Raw genomic sequence first — 21288 nt, 5'->3', positions numbered from 1 at the left:
ATTTCTTAACTGTATGGCTTATTTTTTTTTCTTTTTTCTTTTTACTATGTTGCTTAGAACGGATGATAGCAAAAAAACAAGACAAATAGGACAAATATGTATGCAATAATATTTCTATTGGATAAACTGTTCAAAAGAAAATAAAATCCTATGCACAAGTGTTAATGACTCATATGTGTGTGTGTATATATATACACATATATGTGTATACGCATACATATACACACACACACACATACACATACAGACGTATATTTATGACTGCAAAAATTTTGAAGACAGAAATCCAGTTCCATCTACTATATTATGATACTGTGAAGCATAGCTGGACTACATGATCCTTATTGAAATAAGGATTGGAGGAAACACCAACATTCTCCTTTTGAGGGAGAATATAAGTTTTCTGTCCTGTATATAAATGGGTATCATTTCACTGTGATTCTTTCTATCCCTGCCTTGCTCACATACAAGCATACACATATTCCTTAATGAGTAGTGACACTTTGAAGATTGAGCCATCAAAGCATCTTACATGTCCTTTTCCCAGTAAAACTAATTCTCATTAGTAAACACTAATAGATTTTAGTAATTTATACACCTTATGTCCACAGGTAAGGAGAAAGCCTTAATAATAATAATAATAATCATCATCAAAATGGTCCTGCTTCTGCTATATTTTGGGGTCAACTCTTTGATTTGCCTCATGGACAAGAAATTACTTCAAAGTCAAAACCCATGCATTTACAGATGTTAGTTAGAGTCTTCCATTGTCTAAAACAAATTTGCCTTCTGGTAATTGCATGACGGTTATATCTCACAAGTACGTCTGGTGGGTTTCCTGTTTTGGGTTCTCTTTTTAAACTGAAGAAAAGGTCTTGGAAGGTGTGTGTGTGTGTCAGGGGAGAGACTGAATTGGCAGCTTTATTGCAATCCAATATTTTTTCTCTCAGAAGCATAGGAAGAGAAGAAAATTGCACTAAGCATAATAATAGAGAAGAGGGGCTTCAGAGGAGTCTAACTGCACCAAAAAAAGTACCATCTCCATCCAAGGATATTTTGGCCCTTCTGCGTGGTATTGTAAGTTGAAGCTCATCCCCTTCTTCTAATTTTGCAATGCCTGGCAAAAGATTTGGAATATTTTTAAGTCAATATTTCACATACAGTATTTTCATAAATGGTATTCAATAAGTTATTACACATCATTTTACAAATCTAAGCATGTCTTGCTACTTGTGACAAGTGCTTTCTTATCTTCAGGCAAAATCTTACAAATTTAAGTCCACCCAAAACTGACATTTAACATCATCTGTGGAGTTGGGACTACCTTTCTTTCCCTAGCAAATCCATTCATGTGCTCAACATGTCATAGTGCACTTAAGCAAATGTTCTTTATGTTACGGTGATGCAATGGACAAGGTCAGAATTGGGTGCTGTAGGTCCTAGATCACTCCATTCTCACACTTCTGGAGGAGGTTTCATCAGCTTTACCACCAAATGAAGTTACCAGACACCAGCTGATTCACTGCAACTGCAGAGCACAAAAATCTGCTTCCTGCAAACCATATATCAGCTGACGTGACAACTGAAAGCACCTTGCCTTCAAATTATAGCCATTGAGCTGAAAGCATAATTAACATATGCTGCAACACATGCTCAGCATTGTGAGGTATTACAGTAGCTTTGTTTTTCCAGGTGAAAGTGGAGGGTGGGGGTTTGGGAAACAGGAACCATGAAGTGGCAGGATGGAGTAGAGATCCTAGTTAAGAAAGGGAGGTGTAAAACAAGGGTGAGAAAGAAGGGCACATGCAGCTGAAGCTGGTTATGATGCCAGAATATGTGGGAGGAGGGGCAGAAAGTTAAAGAAAAAGTTTGGACACTCGTTTGGCAGGAGGAAACAGCTAATTTATTTTTATTTGGAAAAAAAGTTAGCTTCCTTTCGTGTCTCATTTGTGTAATGCCAATACTTGCCAACAGTGAACTCCTGTCACCCACTTTATATACAAGGCATTAAAAAAGACAGCTTTTATTCACAGAGCTCTTGCTGGAAAATAACAGTACAGAAAAGCTCCAAATCTACCAAACATGAGGAAAGACAGATGAGTAAAAGGGATACTGAATGAGGTTGATTAGGCCTTGACAATAATTTCTTAAATACTGTTATAGGAATATACATATATGTTGAGTACTTGGCCTACTGAACTTGCACTAAATATTCTAAATGGTCTTTTTTGTGGTGTGCTTGGTTTGTGCAAGTCAGTCAAAAGAAGTTTTGTATAGAAACTAATTACTTTTCCATCTAACCAAATCATAAAACTGCAGTAGTCATTATTAGGTGCAAAAGAATTAAGCTGACAAGGAAGACCTTTGAAAATTCCATGAGAAAATACATAAAAATTGGGTGGCTGATATTCATGTGTGATGTATTAAAGCAGAACATAACTCCTAAAAGTTTTACTGGTATACCTGAATCTGGAATTCAACACCTAAGTTAAACTGAGTTCTTCCTTAAGGACAATATGTACTCCTTTTTGGCTGCTGCAGGTATCTAACTGTGAAAACACCAAAGTATCTAAGCTTCTTATATAGTTGATGGAGAGAGGGAAGCTATTCAGATCACATAAATTAGATGCTTACAGTCAGACTATGAATACTGTATATGAGACTGTACTTTTTTGGGAAAGTATTCTGTAATTTTACAATTAAGATGATCCATGAATGTAGCCCATTTTCTCTACAACTGCTACAATACTTAAGCACCCATCACTACAGATTCTACTTGATACAGTTTATTTGTAAGCAAAGAAGAGGAAAACTTAGATGTTTACCAGCAGTATAGCAAGAATTATTCGGATAAGACTGTGGCATATTTTGGATGCAACGAAATAACGTCACCAAACTGAGATCATCACCAAACACGTGGGCCTTCTTCCTCTGTATTAGATGTCCCATAGCAAATGTTGTATCTGTATATAAAACCTGGGGAAGGAAGAAGGACAGACTTCAAACATATTGTATGAAGACATTAAAAATCCTTAACAGGTCAGGTACTGAAGTGAATTGAGCATTCCTACCTGGCCATATATGAAAAAGTATCCTGTTTCTTTGATCACTATTTTATTTCCTTGTTCTTCCAGAGCTGTTCCACGTTTAAAGCTAAGGAGCCAAGGGACAATGCTTGAATCATCTAGAAGAAACAAGAATTTTGGGGTAATGAGAATATCAAATTTACTTCCTTAGTTTTCATCTGTTAAAAATTAACAATGCTGACTTCTAGTCAGGACTTCCAGTCTCAATAGTGGGATTTCCCCACTAAAAAGAGAATATTTGCAAGAGCTGTCCAGCTGCATACAAGACTTTTTGGGGTGTTTTTTGATTGTTTTTCAGAAAAAAATCAGGCCACATAACTCAGTAACTGCTTTGAAGTTAGCTAAAATTGGATGGAAAAGCTAATACATCAAATAACTAAAAATCATTGAATATATTCTTACCTTTCTGTTGGACATCACTTTTGCTGTCAGCAATCAGTTGCAAGCAGGCCTGCAGCACTGCAAAGTGAAATCATTTTAAAATCAAAGGAATATAAATCATTAATCAAATGGAGTAAACTTTTGGAAATACTTAAAAAAAAAGGAAAGATGGACATGACAAAAAACACTTCTCTCGGTCTCACCACCTATTTGAAAACAGAATTTATTTATTGATTTTAGGACAGATCTTACTCAAACACACCAGAACCAAATTTACACCTCAACACATACTAGATAACTTTCAGAGATCATGCAGCTAAGCAGGAGGCCTCAGATAGTAGCACAAATTACACTTGTTTGCTCTAATCCTTGGTCCTAATATAATAGAATAATGTAGCAGTAAGTCAAATGAGCTAGGAATCATTAAAATACATTAGCTTTATTAAATTTCTAAACAAAAGCTAAATAAAAATGTCAGCCATGACAGATATCAGATTTTCTATTGATATTCACTGTACTATTTAAAGAAATTAGTTTCCAAGTCACAGTTTCTGTAGAATATTAAGAATATATATGATGGTTAAATGGCACTTGCAAAAAGATTAAATTCAAATTCTCAAAATCAATATATATGTACTTTCAATATATTTTCAGATACCCACAATCAATGGACCTGTACTGAGAGTAAGAAGAAAGATGCAGAGATGCTTTTTGGCAAATTAATGCATACATAACAAGTACCCTAGTATTGGTCAAACATGATGCATTACTCAAAACTGTTGACAGTGGAGAGAAACTAATGAGAAACTAGAAGCTTGATCATGGAAAAATACAGTGATATGTTAAGATACAGGCTCATAGAGAAACAAAGATCTTTAAAATCTGCTAAGGATAGATGTCAGGGATCAGGACAAAGGAAAAATGGAGAGTTGCATTCGCTTATAGCAGATTTGCACCAAAACCTTTGGCTGTAGTAGTACTTTGAAGTTTGAAAAACATTAGAGTAATAACATTTACTATACTCTTCAGAAACCAGTGAATCTACTAAACTAGTAGTTTACTAGGAATCAAGAAAAAAAACAACAACCCTTCTTTGGATTGCTGAATTCCTGTTTACCTTTTTTCAGATAAAAATGCCATCAGCCAGATTTGGCCACTCTTGCTACCATGGGAAGAGCCTTACTCCATGAGATCCCTTCACTACGCCTGTCAGCAGTACCCAAGTGTGCAATCAAGTTGCAAGCAGGACACAGCTCTTGCCGCACTGCATGTAGCAACAGGGTTTGAGCAGAAAGCAGCCTCCTTCCTGCATCTAAGTCTCCTCTCCTAGGGAGCCTGTCAACAACAACTAGAAGGGGGCTAGATGCTCACCAGCACGTCAGCGGTTCAGACACTTAGCAGACAAAGAATCAAGGGCAAGTCTGGAAACACTCCAATGTGACAATAACTACACAATCTACAAACATTACTTTCATTAATGGGAGTGCTATTAGGCAACCTCCTGCCTCCTGCAGTGGAACATGTCCTTGAGTTCTACTGATGCTTACTATAACATGCCAAAATCTATGCATTTCCAAGCCAAGAATTTAAAGCTTTTAAATTCCCTGCTTCTGATAAGGAAAGAAAACCAAGCCAATGCAAAATCAAAAAAAGTTATTATACTTCAGTCATTTTTCTATCACACTGGTATGTGATAGAATTTTCTGAAGAAGCAGCTTCCAAATAAAATCAAAATGCAGTTTCCTGGACTTGGACAGCAAAGCAGATCAGGCAGTTTCTTTCACAAGGCATTCATTCACTCTCCTTTAGAGAAAAATGCCTTCCTAGTGAATGGAATTTGCTGATTCCCTAGTGGATCAGTAATCTAAATCAAAAATTTAATTCCTGCTTTTAAAAGAACTCACCAGTGTGACCAGTTGGATTTTTCACTAACTAAACAAGAAGAGAGGATTTGGTACGATCCATGCAAACTAGCTGTTCTCTGGCTGAGTACCACCAAGCTCACAAGCAATGTAAGTTATGGCTGCTTTAGCAACTCTTGTTAAACCTGCTCTGCAAACTTGATTGACATTCTTGAAAATATTCTGATTTATACTTTGTAAAAATCTGGATCTATGTTTTAATTGTTTGCACCATTAAAACACTCTTCATAATTCCTGAGAAATACTACAATTAATAAGTTCAGTATGGTCCAAGAATCTTTTCCATAACTAAAACACAGACCAACTCTGCTGGTATTCTACAGATATCAAATCAAGATATATTCACTAAACAATCTCACTGTCTCTTCTTTTAGTGTAGGCAGAAAGAAATGAGGCTCCACAGAATATAGTAAGTTTGCTTTTCAGGGAGAAATAAGGATACTGAAGTGTCATTCATTACAATAAAGAGAACAGAAACTAGTACAGCGACCGTTTTACTTAAAGCCACAAATGAAAAATAATATCCTAAAAACTATTCTGGGGCTTGAACAACAGCATGCTTAAAAAAAATAGTAATAATCAGAAGTCAGGAGCAACACATAACAATGTCCAGTATATCCAAATACTTTAGTCAGACTTCAGTGGAACTACATACAGGTTTAAAATGAAGTAATTCATTGAAGCGTGTTCAGAGCAAACAGCATTACTAAGTATTAAAGAAAAGGTGTGGTTATATGGAGAATATTTTCTGGGTAAGCTAACAGAGCCTTCCAGTAAAATGCTAACTGTGCTCAGAAATGTTAGTAATTCTACTCCAAGAAGGACCCAAGTCTTACTTGAAGTACAATATCAAGAATGTACGCATTACAAAATATGGATTGAACAGTTACTCTCAACACAGAGCAGAATGAGTCAAAGATTCTACCTGAATGCCTCTCAGCTCAGAGTAAATCAAATCTGAGCCTCAGCTTTGTAGTCTAAAGGATTTTTGAATAATTAATAATGTAACCAGAATACAGGATTAGTAAAATACTTCTTAAAAATGTGTAATAATATTGAAACTGAATACCACCATGATGTCTAGCTGTATAAAACAGGCTGTATCTAGAACAACAAAGTATGCCTGACCTCTTGTGATTTCTTTGCTTTGATGAGATTTTTTTTTTCTGATTTATACTGCTCTGTGGGGTGTGGGTGGGGAGGAAAATGTTTCAGAATCTATCTTCTTCCATGAACAGAACAGCCAATTCTGAAGAAATTAGTGACTCCAGATGCCTTTATAAACCACAGGCAGCACGTCAAGGGATGTGATCTGTACCAGTTGAGCAATGTAACCACAATTTCAAAAAAGCTAGCAAAGTCTTACTTTTGCAGCAGGATAGGAACCCAGCCTTCTGCACATCAGCATGATTTAAGACCTGATACCAGCATGGTCAAATTCCCCGCCCATGCAAGCTTTTGTGTCATTTAACTTGCCTAATCATTTTGGTATCTTGTGATCTAACTTTAGAATCCATCCAAAGAAAATTGTAGTTTTGTTAATTGTGAACCCATACATAGATTTTTAAGTTTAGATATCTGAGGCCTGACACATCTCTCTCAATTTCTGCTGAATCAAAAACAAACAAAAACCCTGAACTTTAAAAAACAGACCTGCTTATTTAGGTTCCTTCTTTGGTTTTGATCTGTTCTCTATGGACTTCCTGAAACAAGCTTAAACAGTGGATAATTCCATTTAAAGATGATGTGCATTTTCTTGAATGATTTTTCTTCCCTTAACTTCTTTATTTCTTCTCATAAGAAACGTTATTTTAATTTTTGCTTGTGTATTTTATATAGACAAGTTAATTTGGTGCTTTTTAACTGAGAAGTATTTGTGGGGCATTAATCTAGATTAAATCAGTCCCGGCATTAAAACAATTTTGGCTATAGTTACAGATATGACTCAGATATAACAAATATCTTCAAAGTATTTGTAGGTTTACCTTGATTTAACAGAATTAGCAGTCTCTTACAATAGATATAATAAGGAAATTTTTACTAAGTACGGTTTAGGTGGACTTCTATTACGCAATATAAAGTAGATTTTTTTTCCAAAATGAGAGCCTATTTTGTGTATTTTTGACTGCAGTGTTCAACATAATACGCAACACTGATTCATTCATTCATTCAGTAAGTGCAATTCTTCATGTAAAACTGCAAGCATTGGATGAAGTCACTTTTTGCCCTTTCACATAGGAGGGGCTACTTCCTTTTGAGTTAGCCAGTTGTCAGCAGAAACAAAAGAATAACATCTCTTTTCAAGCAGTAGGTCTTTATTTTTAAGTTTAGAGAACTCTCATATTTCCTCTCTTCAAACAATTATATAAGAAGTATTTTGAATAATTGGTGAGGGAATTTTATGTTTGGTATTTGTTTAGACAAGTGGCAAAGGTTAGGTTTCTTGATTCAAAGATCTTTCAAGTTGGATTCCAATTTTAAAAGTTTGTTCCATTCCTTTCTCACAGAGATCTAAATCAACAACATACAAGGTAAAACACTTCTACCCAGCAAATATATGAATTTCCAATAAGCCAGTTATACCAAGAACAATGGCAAAGGTGATATTACAACTTATACTCAGGTTTGTAGAACACTAGCTTTCTGTGGTCATAGCTGACATAAGAGGACAAACCTGAGAACTGCTGGTGAAAAATATCTGAGTCTCATGCCATGTTTGCCTGTTTCACTGCTTTATGAGCTTACTTAGAATTTCTCTTCAGTTCTTTCAATAAAGGCAATTAAACTGATATGGATAATCTCAATACACCAAACTAATATATTCTATCAGCTCACCAATCTGATCACACCAAAATTTTGCCAGAATTTGAGATTACAGAGGGCTTGATGCTTATCTCTCTAGCTTAAGACTGGAATTGGAATCACACAATAGAAATCAGAACTAGGCCCATACAAAGCATGCTAACGAAACAGGATATTCATAAATTGAATTGGCTTAGGTTGTGAAACCTATATCTTGTTTCCGGATATGAGTGGACGTATATCTTAGAGAGAAACATGCTGTCAATGCAATGAATAATTGTGACCCAGCCATATAATTTAGAAGTGGTTTCTGTTGTGCAGCAGTTTTCCTCTACTGACGAAGTTTATTAAAATAAAGACATACAAAAAAATTATCTCTGTTCTTAAGTATCCTGAAATTACATGTACCAGAAGTGGTTAGAGGATTTATCTGCCTGCATATTAACAATATGTGCCTTTTGAAATCACCCATTAACTCCTGCTCATTGTATCAAGACCTTTGTTTTCCCCTGCTAACTGTATAGCTTTATTTGGAATTGATGCTCAAAATGTCTTTCTTCAATCTACTTGAGCTGGAAACTTTTTCAAGATACAAAATGTACAAGTACTGATGACTCCTGTATTTATGCATAAATATGGACAAATGCATGCCCTACCAAAAATATGAAAATAACAGGTCAGTTCTCATACAGTTGTCATTTTAATTAAAGTCCTAATCTGTGGCCACTTTTACACACACAGTATCAAGCAAATAGAAAAAATAACTTTAAAATGGGAATTCCATATGGTTAAGAAGGGCTGTGCTGGGCCTAAAAAGAATCATAAGGGCATTCATTTCTGGAGTTTATTAATTAGAGTTTAAAAAGACAACAGAATCAAACCATGACTTTTTATTTATTACCAAAAACAGTTCTATCTTTTACCACTGTTCTCTGATTTAAGAAATCAGTACACATTAAAGTGCAATTATGGATTGACAATAAGTTATCAGACCAGACTCTATTTGGAGCCCTTGTTCTAGCAGAAATAGAATAAAAACAAAGAAATCTATTTATCAGTCATAGTACTGAAGCTGCAGGACAGTTTGGAGGCCGCCAGGATTCTGACACCCAGCAACAAATGCAGAAGGATAAAATGCAGGGATAACAATTCTATGTATCTATCTGACCAAGTAACGGACAGGATTCAGCACCATGAACAACACCATGTGCTTCTATTATTCCCATCTCTCTGCTAAAAAAATAATTTGACAAATTGACTGGTAAGGCGACAATTATCAGTGAAGAAAAGTCTGATTTAAGAAAATGTAACATCTTACTGAACTCCAACAAATTTAATTTGTTGTAGTTGGAACAAGCAGAAAAGTAATGATGCCTAAGAGATGGTCTTCCTTATTAAGTCCAAGATTTGTAATTTACTCATTTTTTTTAATACACAAAATAATGTGGTCTTCTTAGAAAACAGTTTTGTAGTAGCTTAGTCAATGTAGGTTTTCCCCTTTAATCAACGTTCATGTTCTGTGTTTTCTGTTATCCATCTAGACAATTTAAAAGCTGTCCTTAGCTTTTTTTAAAAAAAGCTTGTAGAAATAAAATTCTAAATAAGAGGGTTCTTATGTGAGGAAAGGTAAGTAGGGATAATCAAAGGTGGATACCTGATGAGAAGAATCTTAACTCTGTCAGAAGCACAGCTGAGAAGCCCCAAACCCTCCTATCCCTCATACAACCTCAAATAGCATTAAGAATAAAGATAAAAGTTACTGTGAAGGGTACTGAATAACTTGCAGAGTACTGGTGCAAGTAACTGGAATGTTAACTCAACTAAAAAAGAAACATCTCCTTATTTTGATGGCACTTGGGCTTTAGGTGTAAAAGATCTCAAGATTTTATTTAGAAGGTGTTGGGGTAGGGAAAGAAGGGAAGCTCCGTGACTCCTGTGATATCCCACAGGAAGCAGGCTACCAGAAATGACAATTAAGCAATCTTGTCTTCAATTCTGTCTGTGAAATCACTTTTAGTAAAGACCCTGAACTAAATATTATTAATAAAAGAGAAAAAAAAAAATTAAACCTGCAGCTTTTGGGTCCCCCATGTGAATATTTTCTTTTGAGAGACTTGGAGGTGAGTAAAATGATTATACTATAAAACTTAAATTTCATTTAGCTAGCTGAAGCTTAAGTGAAATACAGTTCAGATTAACTGATCAATCAAAAGCACACTTTACACAAAGTCTGATTTAGGCTTTAGCTACACAGATTAATCCATTTTATCTTAATCAAGTAATGATTCAGGGTATCAGCATTCATCAGTCAAAACAATCTGAAAGTATCCATAGGAGGATTGAACTGATTTCGCAATTCAGAAACATTTTTAGTAATGCACTGTAATTAGAGTATGCACATTAAAATTCTGAATTTTATACTACCAAGAGTCAAGATAAAACAAAAAAAAAAGTTTAGGGACTTCATCCTCAAAGGAAACAAATTTCTCCCATTAATATTCCAACATTATAATACACACAAAAGGTGCTTAACAGAGCACACTCTTCAAGTGTTCTCTGTAATACCTTTTAAAAAGGTCATGAGAAAAAATTCTTACATGATATGCATGCCTTTTTAAATTTTTCTAATTATACTTATAAATGTTTTGAGCACAAATGACCCTAACCTTCCAAATTCCTTACAGTCTGCCTCTTGTGACAGGTACAGACAAGCCTTTCTCTTTGAATGCTCCTACTTCCCTAAACATAAGGAGCTTTGTTGTCACTTCTCTCTTTCAGGATGAGCATGTTTTCCCAGAAAAATGACTTGGCATTTTTATTTTTTAGTCATAGTTTTTCCTCCCTAATGTTGACTGGAGAGAAAGAAATTAGACATTAGCCTGAGTTGTGAGTGATGGATTTAAATTTGAAAAATTCAACATTTGCACAATTTAAAGCTATCTTAATCTACTCCTCTGCTCATATTTGAGAAATCGTGGGGCTGTGAAAACCAGATTTGGGATCTAATTTTTAAAGTTTAACATGCAGATAGCATCTACAGTTAATATCATGTATTCTGTTGTAAAAAAAAATAAATAAAAATGACAGGCTCTGGGAGCACTAATTAGCTTATAGCAGAAGATTCGAGTCAAGCACTGCCACTCTTCTCAGAACAGTATCCCACCACAGTACCCCCAGCTACTCCACTGGGTGTTACTTACCTGTTTCTTCGGTGTGGATTATAGACCTCCTCCCCCTGTTTCTGCTCCCATTCCAGATTTCCTGCTGGAAACGCTCAGCTGTGTCAGGACCAGGTACCCTGTTTCCCTAGGAGAGACAAATGCCAGTGAGTGAAAGCAGCCCCAGATTTGTTGCTGTGCTCCCTCGTCCCCTGCAAGCAGAAGACCACCTCGCCAGCTTACCTGCCTCGCAGCAGCTGCTGGCACTTGCAGGAAGGAAGAAGCAGGGGCACCTGCTCGATTTTCATTAGGGGACACCAGTGGCTGGTCTAGCCGGGAGCTTGCCTGGACCCTGTAGATCAGCTCGCTACGGAGAGCTTCTACTTCTGTTTTCAGAGTGATAACATGGTAAAGAGACACTGCTGCAAGACAAGAGGACAGGAGCATTGCAAGCCACAGGAATGTGATAGAAAAAAGTCCCCTGGTGCCCAGACCAGCACCAGGGGGGGCAGAGGGAGAGGAGGCGGTATCCTTCTGCTGGATGACGTGCACACAGTCCACGGATTTCATCGCTGCTCTTTCCTCACTAAAGCCAGAGGGAGAGTTCAGCTGTCTCCTTCTGAGGTGCAATCCATGTTACCCGTTGCTCTGTGAAACTAAGGGCATCCAGAATAAGTGAACAAAACGCCCAGATCATTTCCTGTCATATGAAGCCGTTGATATAACCATTAAACTTAATGTACAGAGTGAGCGTCTAAGATTCTGCCTCCCTTTAGTTTTCTTCTTTCTGTGCTGCATTTTGGCAACAAATACTTTCTCATAAGCTGCTTGCTCAATCTGCCTTCCTCCTTTCACTTTCAACTATTCATTTTTGTGGCAACTTGCTATTACCATTTCCCACTATCTTTAAATTTAGGCATAACTGGTACCACTCATATTTAGAGCCTTATCTAGAAATGCAGAAGAAATATAAGGTTTCCTGGCACTGTATCATCCAGTGTTGCTTAACAGACATATGCCTATGATGATGTGTGCATATAAATATATATATATGCATTTGTATATATATGTTTTATATATGCATATATAAATATATATATATGCATTTATATTTTCATATCTAAAGTGCATATATGCCTGCAATAACTCAAATAACAATTTGTGTGGTTTCCTAAAACAGTGACAAATATTCCCAGGCATGAGTAACAAATTACTGCTCTCTCAGCCGTATGAAGCAGCAGGTTCTGTGGGTTCAATTTATCACACTAACTTGAAAAGGGACAACCTTTTATTAAACTGATCTAATAAACATACTAACTTTGCTGTAGATTTCAAGGATCTGGATTGATGCAAGGTGGGAAATAACAGAAAAAGGGAGAAATAATAGAAGGGGGATGAAAAAACTTTCAACATGAACATGCCTGCTTAATTTTTTAGGTGAATCCTACACGCCTGGCTCTAAACTCATCTATTTTTAAGATCCTACTAATCCTTTCATCTTAAAACCCTGCATTAGTAATTCCTTCCTTAACGTACTTGCCTCCTTAACAGCAAGGGTACCTGAAACATCCAAAACATGTTTACAGTGTCTTCCCACACAAAACTACAGTTTTACTCTTTTGTTAAGGTTTTCAGCAGTTTGGGACAGAAAATCAAAAAGCATCATGATGAAGACTAAAATCAACAACTTAACTCCTGCAGAATACTGAAATTTTTTACCACAAAAGTAAACTTTATCGTTGCAGGAGATAGAGCTTTTACAGGTCTGGCTGAAAAGTGTGCAACGAGTCCTCCCAGCAACACCTGCCAGAAGAACAGCTTCAGATCAAGCTGATCCTGTTAGGAAGGAGGGGGAGAAGAAGGAGAAATGGAGAAAAAACTTTTCTCTGCTTTTTCTTAAAAGCAGAGAAAAAAAAAGTATCATCTGTCTTAACATGCTCCTAGAAGACACATACTGTGAAAAACGATAGTGAAACTAGTATACAGTGGAATAATAAGAGCAGAATACCATACCCTTTCCACACCTATTTTCAAGGCTAAGTTAAGGTGTAGCTGTTGATGAGGCTGCATTTTAAAGCAAACTTAAGAGGTGTTAAGGTAGATTTTGTGGAACATAATAAGCAATTATTTGAAATAAACAGATGTGCCTAGAAGTATCTGTAGACATTAGAATGTCATCGTTCTGGAACACAGAATGACTGTGTTCCAAAAATATAATAATATGCCTGCTAGGAAAGAAGTGCTACTTAATAAAATGAAACAAAAAGAGAGAATGGAAATTATAACCAGTTATTCAGGAGTATGAAGAAACAATTGGCCAGTGAGATCTCTGTGGTCATTAACATATAAGAAAATAGCTGATGGTTATAATAATTAGCATCACTCAAGTTATTCTTACATAAAATACATAAAACAGGCTGTTTCTAACCATCCACGCCTTCTTTAAATGGGGTCACTACTTGGGCTGACAAAAGTAATCGTGGTGGCACAGAGGACTTCTGTAAGACATTTGGCTTTGGCTTGCTCATCATTTTGATAAATTAGAATTACAAAGCGGAGAGAAGAAAAATCAGAGCAGCCCACACACAACAAATTGTTAAATTTCAAAGTATTTCTAGCCAAGTTGCAAAGGGATCACTGTTTTCAACCTTGTGCTGTTCTATAGCTTCATAAGCAATAAAGGGATCAGAAAGAAAACAGAATTTTTGACAAATTTTGCAGATGACAAAAACATAATGGAACAATGGCAGCGAGAGTCAATCATGAAAAATAATATGAATTTCCTGGAAACATACTTAGTCAAACAATTTACAATTTAACACAATCAACTGACACTTCAGCAAATTAAGGACTACTAATTAATTGTATGTAAATAACAGCTCAGAAGGCTGGCTGACTTCTTTCTTTCTTTCTTGACAACCATGTTAGGTAGGGAGCCTGGTGCCTAGTTGGAGTTAGTGCCTAGATGCTTTTTGCTATGCCTTGTCAGAGCACACTTCCCTTATGATTCCACCTGTTGGTAGAGCTGCAAAGTACTCCTTAACTGGCTTAATGCAAAGTTGATAAGGTTAACTCATCGTCGCAGAGCCATGATCTCATTGCAGTTACAGAGACATGGTGGGATAGCTCGCATGACTGGAGTGCTGTCATGGATGGCTACGTGCTTTTTAGGAAAGACAGGCCAGGAAAGCGAGGTGGTGGAGTTGCTCTTTATGTGAGAGAGCAGCTGGAATGTATTGAGCTGTGCCTAGGGGTGGGTGAAGAGCAAGTTGAGAGCTTATGGGTAAGGATTAAAGGGCAGGCTAGCATGGGTGACACTGTTGTGGGTGTTTACTACAGGCCACCTGATCAGGAAGTCGATGAGGCCTTCTACAGACAGCTGGAAGTAGCCTCACGATCCCAGGCCCTGGATCTCATGGGGGACTTAAATCACCCTGATATCTGCTGGAAAGACAACACAGCTAGGCACAAACACTCCTGGAGGTTCCTGCAGAGCATTGGTGACAACTTCTTGACACAGGTGGTGGAGGAGCCAACAAGGAGAGGTGTGCTGCTGGACCTCGTACTAACAAACAAAGAAGGACTGGTGGAAGATGTGAAGGTCGGGGGCAGCCTTGGCTGCAGTGACCATGAGATGGTGGAGTTCAGGATCCTGCGAGGAGGCAGCAGGGCACTAAGCAGGATCGCAGCCCTGGACTTCAGGAGAGCAAACTTTGGCCTCTTCAGGGACCTACTTGGAGGAATCCCGTGGGTTAGGGCCCTAGAAAAGATCTGGTTAATATTCAAACATCGCTTCCTCCAGGCTCAAGAGCAGTGCATCCCAATGAGCAGGAAGTCAAGAAAAGGGGACAGGAGACCTACACGGATGAACAAGGAGCTCCTGGCAAAACTCAACCAGAAGAAGGAAGTATACAGATTGTGGAAGTAGGGACAGGCCACTTGGGAGGAATATAGGCACGCTGTCAGAGTATGCAGGGATGTGACGAGGAAGGCTAAGGCCCATTTGGAACTGAATCTGGCAAGGGATGCCAAGGACAACAAGAAGGGCTTCTTCAAATACATCAGTAGCAAAAGGAAAATGTGGGCCCACTGCTGAATGGGATGGGTGCCCTGGTGACAAAGGATACAGAGAAGGCAGAGTTACTGAATGCCTTCTTTGCTTCAGTCTTTACTGCTCAGGCCAGCCCTCAGGAATCCCAGACCCTGGAGGCAAGAGAGAAAGTCTGCAGAAAGGAAGACTTTTCCTTGGTCAAGGAGGATCAGGTTAGAGATCATTTAAGCAAACTTGACACCCACAAATCCATGGGCCCTGATGGGATGCACCCACGAGTGCTGAGAGAGCTGGTGGATGTCATTGCTAAGCCACTCTCCATCATCTTTGAAAGGTCATGGAGAAGAGGAGAGGTGCCTGAAGACTGGAAGAAAGCCAATGTCACCCCAGCCTTCAAAAAGGGCAAGAGGGAGGACCTGGGAAACTATAGGCCAGTCAGCCTCACCCCCATCCCTGGAAAGGTGATGGAACAGCTCATCCTGGAGGCCATCTCCAAGCATGTGGAGGACAAGAAAGTGATCAGGAGCAGTCAGCATGGCTTCCCCAAGGGGAAATCATGCTTAACCAATCTGATAGCCTTCTGTGATGGAATGACTGGCTGGGTAGATGAGGGGAGAGCAGTGGATGTTGTCTACCTTGACGTCAGCAAGGCTTTTGACACTGTCTCCCATAACATCCTCATAGACAAGCTCAGGAAGGGTGGGTTAGATGAGTGGACAGTGAGGTGGATTGAGAACTGGCTGAATGGCAGAGCTCAGAGGGTTGTGATCAGCAGTGCAGTCTAGTTGGAGGCCTGTAGCTAGTGGTGACCCCCAGGGGTCAGTCCTGGGTCCAGTCTTGTTCAACTTCTTCATCAATGACCTGGATGAAGGGACAGAGCGACCCTCAGCAAGTTTGCCGATGATACAAGACTGGGAGGAGTGGCTGATACACCAGAGGGCTGTGCTGCCATTCAGAGAGACCTGGACAGGCTGGAGAGCTGGGCAGAGAGGAACCTCATGAAGTTCAACGAAGGCAAGTGCAGGGTCCTGCACCTGGGGAGGAATAACCCCATGCACCAGGACAGGTTGGGGACTGACCTACTGGAAGGCAGCTCTGCGGAGAAGGACCTGGGAGTGCTGGTGGGCACCAAGTTAAGCATGAGGCAGCAATGTGCCCTTGTGGCCAAGAAGGCCAATGGTATCCTGGGGTGCATCAGGAAGAGTGTTGCCAGCAGGTCGAGGGAGGTGATCCTCCCCCTCTGTTCAGCCCTGGTGAGGCCCCATCTGGAGTACTGTGTCCAGTTCTGGGCTCCCCAGTACAAGAGGGATGTGGCACTACTGGAGCAAGTCCAGCAGAGAGCTACGAAGATGAATAGGGCATTGCAGCATCTCTCTTATGAGGCAAGACTGAGAGAGCTGGGCCTGTTTAGCCTGGAGAAGAGAAGGCTGAGAGGAGATCTTATTAATGTGTACAAGTATCTGAAGGGAGGGTGTCAAGAGGATGGGACCAGACTCTTTTCAGTGGTGCCCAGCGACAGGACGTGAGGCAACGGGCACAAACTGAACCATAGACAGTTCCATCTGAACATGAGGAAGAACTTTTTCACTGTGAGGGTGACAGAGCACTGGAACAGGTTGCCCAGAGAGCTTGTGGAGTCTCCTTCTCTGGAGATATTTAAAACCCGCCTGGACGCGATCCTGTGCAATGTGCTCTAGGTGACCCTGTTTGAGCAGGGGTGTTGGACTAGATGATCTCCAGAGGTCCCTTCCAACCTCAACCATTCTGTGATTCCGTGATGACCAGTTTATTCTGCGTTTTAAGCTAAGCTACGTTGAAAGAAGACTAAGGAGTGTTCATTTGAGGCCTTCCATTTGCAAACTTGAGTGGGTGGTGACTCCAGATGAACATAAGCTCTCAGTGGAACTCTGTTGTTGAAATATAAATGTAATATTTGTATATAAATAAATAAATAAGTAAATATATATATATATGCTGGAGAATATTAAGCAAAAATAAGAGCTAATAACAATTGTGCTTTAACATTAACAAGACCATTACTGAATAGTGCATACAGTTATGACGGCCAAAACCTAAGACTGAAAAGGGTTCAGAAAAAGAAATCACAATGAATGTAAGAGGCCTAAAGAATCACCGCATGGTAATTGGTTTGTGGTTAGCAGCCTGCTTCTACTAGTCGCCTTTCTCGAAAACTCTTTAGCAAAAGGTTATGCCATATTATTGCTTTGACGCAAGGCACATATATCTATGCTACACGTGTACAGTAAAATCTTAAGGTGACAAGTGGTCACCTCAAGACCAGTTCAAGCAGCTTTTTCCAAACTATTCCTAGAAAAGAAATGCCACTGCATTAAACAGAAATCCAGTCCTAGGCATCCGTATCTGGAAGCAAACAAGGATATACCCCTATTACAAAGTTATTCTGAAAATATGGTCCTATTTTGCATGCAAAGTACAGCTGATCCATGCACATACAGTAAATCCAGTCATGCAGTGTTTCCTTAGCCCAGAGGATGAGCTGTGTTAATCACTCAGGTGGATAGACTGAGCACTACTGCCTTAGTGCAAGAAACTAAGGAATCTCTTTAATTTAGCCGAGGAAAACTATTAAGAAATGGCTTGATCAGTCTAAGAATTTTACTTAGTTGAGTCTTTAACTTTAGGGGAAAAAAAAAAAAGTACAAGCTAGGTAAAACTCAAATTAAGAAAGAAAAAATATTTTACCAGTGAAGACTGTTACCTATGAGAATAATTTACTAAGGGAAATGGTGGATTCGTGAAGAAAATCAAGACTGACTGGCTAACCTTGAAGATGTTACAGCTGAAGCAAACAATTAATTTCTGCAAGTAAATAAATTTCTCTCATTTCTGTTATGCAGAATATACAATTAAATGATCCAGATGGGCCCTGCTAACCTGCAAATTTATGAAGCATCATCACTTCATCTGCAGGGAACCGAAGCAGAGATAGTAAGTGATCACACAGGAAGTTTGTGGTTGAACCAGAAACTGAACCCTTGATTTCCTGAAATCCAGTCCAGTGCTTTAACCACAAAAGCATCTTCTTTGAGGGGGAGGAAAATCCCATAATGAAGTTTAACACACAAAAGAGAAGCAGAAGACTTAAATAAGCAGACTTGAATAAAAACCCAGCTCACTGAAGAAATGTAGAAGTTTATTTAAAAAAACAAACGCTCTGTTTTCAAAAGGGAGGTCATGCAGATGATGCAACACAGATACCCCGGCCACTGTCAACAGCCATGCTAGAGGTGCAGCTCCAATGGCAAAGGTCCAAATTAGCAACAGAATTGTTCACACACTTCTGAAGTTGCCACAAAATGGAACTGGTTCCTGTTACTATTTCAAAAAGAAAGAAGCCATGATAACTTGCCCTACTACACAAGACAGGAAAGAACAGATAGAAGAGCAAAGAATAAGCAAAGCTTCCAGTTTAAACACATTTAATTTCAAGCCATCTCTGAAGACGGAAAGAAGTAACAGACTATCGTGGAGGAGGAGATGAGGATAAATCCCATATGACAGTTTTCTGCTAATACAGTCATCTATTAAAATCATTCATAGATAGTCCTCTGAAACAAAATACACATTCCCTTCAAGGACACTTAATTAATTCCTTCAGCCATCAGTCCTGATTTCCATAATAATAAAATCAGGGAAGTCACTGCCTCACATATATCAATCTATTTGTGGCTTCAGTGCTACTGTGGCTGTGTATCATATTTTATTATCTTAAATTTTAGAAAACTATTGAGTACATTATAAGTAGAGAATATGAAACTGTTATACAAACAGTTTAAGCCTTATTTGATATATTATCTTGTTAAAAGAAAAAATCCTAAAAGATTTTTCTGAAACAAAAGTGGTATTCTTGTCATTTTGCCTCTTAATTCAGAATTATATAGGACAACATGAGTGTCTCTGCACATTTTAGATATGCCATGCTTGATTTATTCTTTGCCTAATACTTTATTTTTCTAGATATATATATAAGAAAAAAAAAGTTTATTTTCTTATAACCCTGTTAAATTTATTATATATTTTAGTTCTTAAACATAATCAATATGAAAGGCTCAACAGATTTTGCCATTAAAAAATATATATATATATATATTTTGAACCAAATTTAACTTTCTTCCAGCAATCCAAATTAGGACTTTGGACTCCATTTTCTTCATTAACATTTAACATATAGCACAATTACTAGACTTATTTTTCCTAATAAGTTTAACATTACTTAAAAATACATTTTAACATAACCAAATAATGCTACTTACCTAAAATGTCTAGCACCTATGATTCTATTACAGCTGTTTTCAGCAACAGCTCTCTGAGAACAGCAAACTTAGGTCCAAAGCTGGCATGTGTACAAGTACCTAAAGTAAACCTACAGCAGACTTGTACCTATCATTAAATACTTTTTACAGCACGGTTATTACAGTGCTTTCAAAGAGAATAGGAAATGGCACAGGAAGGAAAAGAGATTATCACAGGTCTGTCTCAAACTATGCAGCAGAACCAACAAGAAATATAAAATAGAAAGGAGAAAACACAGAGGATTTATATATTACAGAAGCTTAATGACAAAACCATCCATGATGTTACAGTAATTCCTTCTTACTGCATTGAACAGTGAAAAAAACAGCTCTGTCATATAGCTGGAGCTAACTTCATTTATATTCTCACTGGTCTGGTTACCCAGCAACATGAAATACTGCACTTCTCCAGCTCTCCAACACTATGCAACTAGACAGACTTTGCACAGATGGGCTGAAAATGCATTCGTATGGTGGCAAAATAACAGTAAGCCATCGCTGTCCATGTGGGAGTGGCCACTCTTCTGCTACTACACATTGAGGACTTTCAACATAGGGCACAGGCCAGGGATCCAAGGTTTTTCAATTCATAGCATTATTTATTTGTAGTCACGTCTAATTGCTACATTGCTCCTGAGTCTTCATGAGCAGAAAAGGAAGGGTACTCTGTATGACCTTTCGCTTCGAGGTTTTGTAAATAATTAGGCCACACCAGAAGCAAGTTTGAGGTAAAACAGCTGTAGAACTTCCTTTCTATCAAGGAACAAAATCTGCCCCTTAGTTGCTCTTTGCAATTAGGGGCATGCCTCTCCAGAACCTAACATATAAATGCAGTTACATTTTATGCAAGCAACTATATCCTTGTACTTTTGCATTATTGAACTCACTACTTAAGATTATTAAAGATACACCCACAATTCTTATGAATGAAATCAAGCACTGTTATGCATTAAAAACAGGTCTGCTCTTAAAATGCATCATCTTTCACAGAAAGGAAGATTGCTGTTATTCAAGAGAGAGGAGATGATTCTGCTCCAACCTAAGCTGAAGCCTAACATGTTAAAGTAATCACATTAAAGTTTTCAGCATATTTTCAGAAAATATTCAGTGTTTATTCTTAAAACAGGTATCTTCTATCTATGTAGATAGATAAGGAATCTCTATAACAGGTCTAAAATTAAGCCACCCAAAAGAATACAAAGCTTTGAACTAGCTAAGTCTAGGTGAGAAATTAGCACATGACCAATAACATCCAAGCATGACTAACAATTCAAACATGACACTCCCAGCAGCATGATTTACTTTCAAATTGTTCCTATTTTTTTCTGTTGTTGTTGAGAGAAGGAAGAACCTGACTACTAATAAATATAGCAAGATTTAGAAGCAAAGCCTCCTTTGGCACTGAGATTGAAACCATGCAGTCATTCAAGATCTTTGCAGCAAATAATTTTTATTTAGCCAACGCTTCAGTTATTTCCCCAGAACTTTACCTGCCCATACTTGATCTTGTTCATATACAGGAAGTCCCCTGCCTTTGGTTTAGGTTTCCTTTAC

The 21288-nt window shown here is 38.1% G+C and overlaps 1 protein-coding gene across 1 annotated transcript; it reads right to left on the bottom strand.

The window, feature by feature from the left end:
* Positions 1-318: 318 nt before the first annotated feature.
* TNFSF13B (TNF superfamily member 13b) lies at positions 319-11919 on the bottom strand. The gene is made up of 6 exons (XM_013954083.2): positions 11593-11919; positions 11392-11497; positions 3489-3545; positions 3072-3184; positions 2826-2976; positions 319-1117 (listed from the first exon to the last, which is right to left on the bottom strand). Exons 1-6 carry the CDS (start codon positions 11917-11919, stop codon positions 1005-1007), a joined length of 867 nt encoding a protein of 288 aa, XP_013809537.1. The 3' UTR covers positions 319-1004.
* Between the last annotated feature and the right edge of the window lie 9369 nt (positions 11920-21288).

The sequence above is a fragment of the Apteryx mantelli genome, chromosome 1 (genome assembly GCF_036417845.1).
Source record: "Apteryx mantelli isolate bAptMan1 chromosome 1, bAptMan1.hap1, whole genome shotgun sequence".
NCBI classification, from domain to species: domain Eukaryota; kingdom Metazoa; phylum Chordata; class Aves; order Apterygiformes; family Apterygidae; genus Apteryx; species Apteryx mantelli.
Note: the sequence above shows the minus strand (reverse complement) of the source record. Positions and strands in the feature narration are given on the sequence as shown.